The following is a 9,809-nucleotide window of genomic DNA, read 5'->3' on the forward strand; positions in this document are numbered from 1 at the left end:
CCCCGCCCCTCGGGCCCCGCCCACCCCACCCCACCCCCAACCCCACCGCCCCCTCCCTTCCCGCGGCGCATTGTGGGATCCGGCGGCCGGCTGCGCGGCGGGCCCCGCGGTTCTCGCCATGGGGCTGCAGCCGGTAAGACCCTCGCTCCGTACCCCCTAGCTGGGGGACTCCGCCCCCTCGGGGACCAGGCTCTCAGGTCCGGACCAGGGGCTGTCGCCGCCGGCCCCGCCCGGCAGGGCTTCACGTCCGCCCCGGATGCCGGTGTCCCGGTGCCGCACGCTCGGGCTGGGGGCTCCACCCAGGCTGCCCCCGGGCCTCGGCTGGCCCCTGAGCCGGAGTCCGGGCTAGCCCTCCCGGGGCACAGGTCACCGGCGCCCGCCCCTGCCCGCGCGCTGGACTCTTCCCCAGCGCGGTGGTCACTGCCCTCTCTGCCTGCAGAGCCCGGTCCTGCTGGCCTCCCTGGGCGTGGGGCTGCTGACACTGCTCGGCGTGGCTCTGGGCGCCTACCTAGTGCGGAGGTCCCGCCGGCCGCCGGTCACGCTCCTGGACCCCAACGAGAAGTACCGGCTGCGACTGCTAGACAAGACGGTGAGTTGTGGACTAGGCGCGGGGACGGAGCTCTGCGCCACCGTGGCTGGAGTGCCCTTGGCCACACCAGACCTGCCTGGTGAGACGCTTGTCATCTGTCCTCCAGACCGTGAACCACAACACCAAGAGGTTCCGCTTTGCCCTGCCCACGGCTCACCACGTTCTGGGGCTGCCTGTGGGTAAGAAGGGTGGTGTGGACTCCTTTCCCTGGTATCCTGACAGGGTGGCTCCCCTCCTGGGGTCTCCTGCACCGCACTCCTACCTTCTGGTGCCTTCGCACTCTGTCCCCTTTTCCCCACCAGGATGCAGACCCTCCAGGCTGTGAGGTGCCTTGGGCCACTCTGGGTGTGGCTTCGGTGCCCCCAGACATCTCCAGCACTCAACACTCCCCCCTCCTTTCTGCAGGATTTCAGCAGATACCGCTCCTGAGCAAACTCTGCCCTTCTCCCCATTTCCCAGACCCTCAGCTCTCCACTAAGGTCCTGGCAGTCGCTGATAAGAGTTTCTGCAGAGGGCAGCTTTTGAGGCATCCAGCTGGGGCCTCAAAGGGTTGAATCCTCCCTGCCTGGTAGCTCACGGGGACCCCAGTAGGGAGCAAGATGCTTTTCTCCTCTCAGACCCCCCAGAGTGTTTTGAAAGGTAGCCCAAGTGCAGCCGGTCCACATGTAGCTCTGCACGTGGCCCCCAGGCAAACATGTCTACCTCTCTGCCCGGATCGACGGCAGCCTGGTCATCAGGCCGTACACTCCCGTCACCAGCGATGAGGACCAGGGCTACGTGGATCTTGTCATCAAGGTAAGAGGGTCGGAAGGAACCCCCGGAGCCCTTATCCTCCTCCCTCTGAGCTTTGTAGAAACTTCCAAGATGTGTTGGATAGGAGGAGGTGCGTGTCCTTTGTGGACGTGAAGACAGAGCCCTGGTGTCATCCCTGCCCAGCTTCAGGAAGGTTCTGTCACCGGGGAACTCAGAAGCCGTTCTGTCTTATCAGGTCTATCTGAAGGGTGTGCACCCCAAATTTCCTGAGGGGGGGAAGATGTCTCAGTACCTGGATAGCCTGAAGATTGGGGATGTGGTGGAGTTTCGAGGGCCAAGTGGGCTGCTCACTTACGCCGGAAAAGGTAACAGCCTGCCCCCATGACTCTTGTGCCCGCGGATTTCTCTGTGGAGTGTGGCTCTGTGTGTGCATGCACATGGGTGAGGGCCACCTGCCCCGCCTGTGAACACAGCCCCGGTGTTAGACAGAGCCGTCTTCCGCAGCCCCGTGTGCCCGAGGTCAGTTCCGAACCCACACAGTTCAGCAGCCATGACAGCCATGGGGATGACTAACACAATCTCGTGCTGCTCCCGCTCTCCCTCAGAGACTCACCCTCAGGCCACGCTGCAGAGAGCCAGAGATGACAGTGCCGTTCGCCCTTCCCAAGGGAACAGTGGGTGCATTAGGCAGCGTGGGCACTGCTCTGTGCCACTGGGGAGGTAGATTCACACCTGGCCCCATGCCTGTCGCCCTCGCCAGGGAGTGACTCTCTGCAGGAGGCAGCTATTGACTCACTGTGGCTCATCATATGGGACAGACAGTCCTGGCCCCATTGTCCTGCAAGTGTCTTGTCAGGGCTGGCCCAACACCCACACCCCAGGATCCGATTGCACGGCAGCTGCTCAAATGGCCTGGGCCGTGTTTTCGACTCTGCATTTGTTTCCTTACTTCGCTGAATTGACTTTGTTCTTTCTCCCATCTCTCCACTTGACTTCTCAGGGAAATTTAACATCCAGCCCAACAAAAAGGCTCCACCAGAAGCACGCATGGCTAGGAACCTGGGAATGATTGCCGGAGGCACAGGTGCATGGCCCCAGGGCTGCCCCTTCCCTCCCTCCATTGTGACCGTGGCCATGACAGCTCCAGGTGCCCCTCAGAAAGTTTGGTAATCATGGCCACACTGGGGGGTCCCAGCAATGCCTAGAGCTCCCCGGGTGCTGCAAAACAAAATCATAATCAGGTAGAAGCCCCCCCAAAAATTTATTTTTAACTGACATTATGAGAGAAAGATCAGGTGGGCTCTCCCAAGACCTCAAATTGAATGAATCTAATAAATTTTGGGTGAGAACAGAGAAGCAGCTAGAAATAGGACAGTGGAGAAGAACGAAAACTAGCATTGGACATCTACCTGTGTCAGACACTGTGCTAGTCTCTTTGTATGTATCTGTGATGTAGGTATGAGCCTTCCCTTTTTAGGGAGGAGAAATTGGAAGTTTGGACAGGTTGAAGGCTTTCCACATGGCCGGAGGCAGGGCCAATGTGCAGCTCTGCCTAGTTCCAAAGCTCAGGCACTTAACCTGCAAGTCCAAGGCTCTAGGCCCCTCATCACTGAGTCAGTAGGTGCTTGCAGTCATCTGGGATATCGAGCCCTACTCTCCAGCGGACTTCAGCAGAGTCCTGGATTGGTTCTTTAGAAGATTTCAACATGAGGGCTTCCCTTGTGGCTCAGCTGGTAAAGAATGCGCCTGCAGTGTGGGAGACCTGGGTTCAATCCCTGGGTTGGGAAGATCCCCCGGAGAAGAGAAAGGCTACCCACTCCAGTATTCTGGCCTGGAGAATTCCGTGGACTATAGCCCATGGAGTCGAAAAGAGTCGGACACGACTGAGCGACTTTCACTTTGACTTATCTTTGTTTTCAACAACATGAACTTATGTGAACACTGAGCACCTGACCCCAAGTCACCCACCAGATAGGACAGTTAGTGAGTTTGGGATAAAGGGCACGTCCGCCCAGAAATGTCGGTGCTGTGAAGTCACAGGAGAAGCCCAGAGAATTAGGACATGAAGGAAAGCAGAGTGGAGGGCTGAGTGAGTAGAATTAAGCTGACTGGGTTGGGCAGCTCCCAGGCAGGAATGGGAAGTGTGGCCTCGCGTCTCACCGTGGGGCATCTGTGCCTGTACAGGAATCACTCCGATGCTGCAGCTGATCCGGGCCATCCTGAAAGACCCCGAAGATCCTACCCACTGCTTTCTGCTGTTTGCCAACCAGGTTGCTTCGCTTTTCTCAGTCCTGGGATTTCATAGTTACTGTGTGGGGATGGTGGTCCTGGTGGGTAGACTGGCCCAGCCTCTGCCCAGGGCCCCGCTGCGCGTAGAGGGCCCTCCCCACAGTAAGCCGGACAGAGCACTGAGCCAGATTCCTCCCCTGGCCCCTGAGGGAAGAGAAAGAGAAAACATTTACAGAGTGTAGAGACTTACTCCTTGAGTTTCCTGTTACACAGTCCATCTTCATTCCTTTTATTGTGTCAATAAAGGCTCCTTCCCGTTCCCCTTATCCTAATTCCCTCAAAGCCTTGCTTATACCCTTGAACTTCTGCTTTCTTTTTCTTTCCTGGTTGGAAAGTTGTTATAGCAGTGAACTTTTTATGTTTTGGAATCTGAGAAGGTTCCTAAAGACTTTGCTTCTCCTCTTCGTTTCAGACTGAAAAGGACATAATCTTACGAGAGGACTTGGAGGAGCTGCAGGCCCGACACCCCAACCGCTTTAAGCTCTGGTTCACTCTGGATCACCCCCCAGAAGGTACCGTCCCCATCCCAGATCAGGGTTCCCCCTTCCGTGGGTTCTGGTCTCAGGGAAAGCCGCTGCCGTTGCCAGCCTCCGAATGCACAGACACAGCGGTCCCCTGGACCCTTCCCTGCGTGACCGGGGGTGGCAGGGCTGGCTGTCCCGCTGACCAGTGGGTGCTGCTGCAGCTGGAGGCCTTCTCGGGAGCCGAGCCGGAGCACCCTCCCCCCGCCCACACTGCCCCCCGCGGCCAGCGCGGCTCTGGAAGGTGTGCTCTCCTCTCCCCATGCAGGTTGGGCCTACAGCAAGGGCTTCGTCTCCGCGGACATGATCCGGGAGCACCTGCCCGCTCCCGGGGAGGACGTGCTGCTGCTGCTCTGTGGGCCACCCCCGATGGTGCAGCTGGCCTGCCACCCCAACCTGGACAAACTGGGCTACTCGCCAAAGATGCGCTTCACCTACTGAGCCTCCCCGCACTCCCCTGGCCCTGTGGCTGGCCTCTGCCCCCAGTCAGCACCCAAAGGCCATAAGCCCTAGACGCCCTTCCCAACAGTATCAGCCTATTTGCCTTACTCAGAGCTCAGGTCTGGATGGTCCCTGCAGGAACAACATCCCTATAGCCATGGAAAAGGGCCAAGGCCAAGTCTTCCCCTGGAAGGCCCCCAATCTCCCTGTGATGACATGCAGGTCAGGCTGCTGGAGCAGACTCTTCCATGAGTCAGAGAGAAGGAAGCTTGCACACTTGTTCCAAGACTGGCTAGTTCCTTGATGGCATCACAGTCGTTTTTGTATCTGTGATGAAAGAATAACCCGTTTAATGTGTTTCATGTAATATTTGGTGCTTAACCCATAGCAGACTGTGTATGGGGGTGGGGGTGCAGACTTACAGACCTTATTTTTTAGAGACAACAGGAAGAGAGGAAATGGTCTCCTCAGGCCTCAAAGAAGGGAATCTGAACTGTGTTTTGTGTCTGTCTAGCTCTGGACCTCCTGAGGCTGGAGGGAGGGGGCTCCCCCCAGTCTGAGACTGCTACTGCGGCAGAAACCACTGGCTTATGCAAATAAACGGGGCTCAGGCCCTGGGGTTCACCTAAGAGGCCGTTGTGTCTAGGGTCCTTTTTTCCAAGGCTTTTCATGCTGAGAATGTGAGGAGGAAGTGTTTCCCAGCATAGAATTTTCTTCAGGTCTTCCATTGAACCTCGGAGTGGTTGTGCCCTGGCTGAAACGTGAGCTGTCCCCAAAGTCCACACTCCTCTCAGCAGCTGTCTCAGCAAAGCCAGAAGCGCAGGGTCTCCCTGGAGAATTCTCAGGAGGGTGAAGGAGAATATAAGAGAGAGGGAAGCTTTTGGAGCCCAGGTACCCTCACAGTGGTCCCTGGTTTGGCCACTCCTGCTCTCCTTCCTTCTCTTGGCCCTTCACTGCATTTATCCTTCAGGGTACCTGGCACATAAGTCAAAGTATTGTCTTTCTATTTGGAAGAGAAGCCTTGGTCCTTTAAAAAGTAACCTGACATCACCAGCCCTGGCCAGACTGGTTGGTGCCTGGACGGAGCTCCCTGGGCCCATCTATCCTTACAGGTCACCGTTTTCCTGCTCCAGCAGCCGGGCCCAGTCCACTCCCTCTTGGCATCACAGCAAGGTCCCTCCCTCTTCAGATCCTCTGTTAGTCACACTGGCACAGAACAATGCATCCGGACAGGAGGAAGGTTGGCATTGTTTTTCTGCATGGAACTGTGTATGACTTCTCCTGGGGCCGCAGAGAGAATGGCTGTGGGCCTCCCCAGGGTAGAGCCGGTACTGAATTGCTCCTGGTGTCCCTTCAGGCATGTCTTGATCAGCTGGCAGGTATATGTACCAGGCTCTGTGAGCGCTTGGACACCTAACCACCAAAGAGGAAAATCTTGCTTAGGATTATTGGCCTCAGAGAGTGAAGCACCCCAGGAAAGAGAATTCCCCACACAGAAGCTCATTCCTTGTCTTGCACAGGTTTCTGCCTTATCCACTCAATATGCAAACATTAAGGACTTCCATGTACCAAGCACTGTGCTAGGTCCTGAGGATTCACTGTTCTTAGACCCCAAACAACTCATAGCCTAGAGTAAGACAGTGATAAATAACTACAACACGGTGAACACTATGGAAGAGATACAAGGTACAGATGGTAAGGGTTTGGAAAAGATTCTGAGAGGAAGAGAAGAACGTTTTTTAGTTAACAGCCATATTGCAAGCATCGTGCTAAATGTTCAGTCTCTCAGTTGTGTCCGACTCGTTGCAACCCCATGAACTACAGCACACCAGGCTTCCCTGTCCATCACCAACTCCCAGAGTTTACTCAAACTCATGTCCATCGAGGCAGTGATGCCATCCAACTTATCCTCTGTCATCCCCTTCTCCCGCTTTAGTCTTTCCCAGCATCGGGGTCTTTTCAAATGAGTCAGTTCTTCACATCAGGTAGCCAAAGTATTAGAGTTTCAGCTTCAGCATCAGTCTTTCCAGTGAATATTCAGGACTGATTTTCTTTAGGATGGACTGGTTGGATCTTGCAATCCGAGGGACTCTCAAGAGTCTTCTCCAACACCACAGTTCAAAATCATCAATTCTTCGGCGCTCAGCTTTCTTTATAGTTCAACTCTCACATCCATACGTGACCACTGGAAAAACCATAGCCTTGACTAGATGGACCTTTGTTGGCAAAGTAATGTCTGCTTTTTAATATGCTGTCTATGTTGGTCATAACTTTTCTTCCAAGGAGCAAGTGTCTTTTAATTTCAAGGCTGCAGTCACCATCTGCAGTGATTTTGGAGCTCCCAAAAATAAAGTCTGTCACTGTTTCCCCATCTATTTGCCATGGAGTGATGGGACCAGATGTCATGATCTTGGTTTTCTGATTGTTGAGTTTAAAGCCAACTTTTTCACTCTCCTCTTTCACTTTCATCAAGAGGCTCTTTAGTTCTTTGCTTTCTGCCATAAGGATGGTGTCATCTGCATATCAGAGGTTATTGATATTTCTCCTGGCAATCTTGATTCTAGCTTGTGCTTCATCCAATCCAGCATTTCTCACGATGTACTCTACATATAAGTTAAATAAGCAGAGTGACAATACACAGCCTTGATGTACTCCTTTCCCGATTTAGAACCAGTCTGTTTTTCCATGTCCAGTTCTAACTGTTGCTTCTTGACCTGCATGCAGATTTCTCAGGAGGCAGGTCAGGTGGTCTGGTATTCCCATCTCTTGAAGAATTTTCCACAGTTTGTTGTGATCCACACAAAGGCTTTGGCATAGTCAATAAAGCAGAAGTAGATGTTTTTCTGGAACTCTCGTGCTTTTTCGATGATCCAATGGATGTTGGCAATTTGATCTCTGGTTCCTCTGCCTTTTCTAAATCCAGCCTGAACATCTGGAAGTTCACAGTTCACATACTGTTGCAGCCTGGCTTGGAGAATTTTGAGCATTACTTTGCTAGCATGTGAGATGAGTGCAAGTGTGCGGTAGTTTGAGCATTCTTTGGCATTGCCTTTCTTTGGGATTGGAATGAAAACTGACCTTTTCCAGTCCTGTGGCCACTGCTGAGATTTCCAAATTTGCCTGCATATTGAGTGCAGCACTTTCACAGCATCATGTTTTAGGATTTGAAATAGCTCAACTGGAATTCCATCACCTCCAGTAGCTTTGTTTGTAGTGATGCTTCCTAAGGCCCACTGACTTCACATTCCAGGATGTCTGGCTCTAGATGAGTGATCACACCATAGTGATTATCTCGGTCTTGAAGATCTTTTTTGTATAGTTCTTCTGTGTATTCTTGCCACCTCTTCTTAATATCTTCAGCTTCTGTTAGGTCCATACCATTTCTGTCCTTTACTGTGCCCATCGTTGCATGAAATGTTCCCTTGGTATCTCTATTTTCTTGAAGAGATCTCTAGTCTTTCCCATTCTATTGTTTCCCTCTATTTCTTTGCACTGATCACTGAGGAAGGCTTTTTTTATCTCTTCTTGCTATTCTTTGGAACTCTGCATTCAAATGGGCATATCTTTCCTTTTCTCCTCTGCTTTTGCTTCTCTTCTTTTCTCAGCTATTTGTAGGGCCTCCTCCAACAACCATTTTGCCTTTTTTGCATTTCTTTTTCTTGGGGATGGCCTTGATCACTGCCTCCTGTACAATGTAATGAACCTCTGTCCACAGTTTTTCAGGCACTCTATCAGCTCTAATCCCTTGAATCTATTTGTCACTTCCACCGTATAAGGGATTTGATCATGATCATGGTGTGATTGAATCCTTATGATAATCCTGAGTCTGGGATTCAGAATATGTAGGAAGTCACATAGCTGGTCAGTGGCTGGCAGAGCCTGAGTATGAACCTAGGATTGTCTTGATTCAAAGCCAAAACCAGAATTGGGCATTGTAAGTTGCTTGGATCTTTTGGCAGAGAATGACGGGGTGGGTGATCTAACAGAAGGATCGGCGTGTACAAAAGCCTGAAGGACGGAAGAGAAGTTCATGTTGGAGAACTCGGCAACTTCATTGAGGCCCAAATGCCAGAGGGCAAGTGGAGGCAGATGAGGCCTGAGAGCAGGTGAGAGCCTTTAATGCCGAGCTGAGAGCAAACTCCTGTGGACAGCACCCATTTCTGAGGGTTTTATACAGTGGGCAGCACATGATAGCTAAGATTTGTGAAGCATTTATGATTTGCCAAGCATCAAACCAAAAACCTGCATAAATTATCTCAGTCCTGACAGAGAGCCCATGAAAGAGCATTGTTTTATTCCTATTTTTCAGACGAGGTACTTGCCATGGAGGGTTCAAAAACGTGCTCAAGGTCAGAGGCTAGCCAGCGATGGAAGCCTGGGTCTATGTGATTTCAGAGCCTACAGTTTTAACCAGCACCAGTAGAATTCTTCCCACTGCCCTGAAGCATCCGTTCAATTCAGTTCAGCCGCTCGGTCTTGTCCAACTCTTTGCTACCCCATGGACTGTAGCACGCTAGGCTTCCCTGTCCATCACAGCTTGCTCAAACTCACGTCCATTGAGTCGGCTCTTCTCATTGGAAAAGACCCTGAAGCATCGGGATTATAATAAACCACCCTCTCTCTGCATCTTGAATAGACTGGTCACTTACCAGCCTTGTGACAAATGAAGTGTCACGCCCCCAGACAGTGGCTGCAGCACCCTGTGGTCCCCATCCAGCCTCAGCCGGAGCCCGGGCCAGAGCAGGGAGTCCGAGAGAAAGGCCAGTCAACGCCGCCCCGCTATTCCTGACCAGGAACCTGCTGGCCTCCTGCCTCACACGCGTGGGGTGCTCAGTAAATATTTGCAGAAAGGAAGGAGGGGCCATGAGGTTGAAGAAGAGGGATTAAGAAGTGCCCAGCCTAGAGTACAGGTGCGGGGTAGGAAATTCAGCATTCCTTCCCAAGTTTCAGTCTAATTCCCAGAAATTCCTTCCTCGACAGGAGCACAGGTTAGCAACTTGGGGGTGTGGTTCCCGCGAGGCTTTGCGAGGGAAGGTATACGATTGGAGCAGAGTGAGGGGGCGGGGCCCGCGCGCGGGAGGCGGGGCCGAGGGGAGCGGACCTGCGATTGGGACTTGAGGCGCCGTCTTGGGCGGAGGGGCGGGGCTGCCGGGAGGGGCGGGGCCCACGAGGGGGAGGCGGGGCCGAGGGGGCTGGCCTGTGGTCCAGACTGCGGA

General features: G+C 53.2%; 1 protein-coding gene across 1 annotated transcript; it reads left to right on the plus strand.

Moving 5' to 3' along the window:
- Window positions 1-37: 37 nt before the first annotated feature.
- On the plus strand, window positions 38-5,222 carry LOC122707671 (NADH-cytochrome b5 reductase 1). Its single transcript, XM_043923429.1, has 9 exons — window positions 38-133; window positions 440-589; window positions 696-768; window positions 1,278-1,384; window positions 1,578-1,707; window positions 2,343-2,426; window positions 3,527-3,612; window positions 4,044-4,143; window positions 4,421-5,222. Exons 1-9 carry the CDS (start codon window positions 119-121, stop codon window positions 4,591-4,593), a joined length of 918 nt encoding a protein of 305 aa, XP_043779364.1. The 5' UTR covers window positions 38-118; the 3' UTR covers window positions 4,594-5,222.
- Window positions 5,223-9,809: the final 4,587 nt, after the last annotated feature.

The sequence above is a fragment of the Cervus elaphus genome, chromosome 14 (assembly GCF_910594005.1).
Source record: "Cervus elaphus chromosome 14, mCerEla1.1, whole genome shotgun sequence".
NCBI lineage: Eukaryota > Metazoa > Chordata > Mammalia > Artiodactyla > Cervidae > Cervus > Cervus elaphus.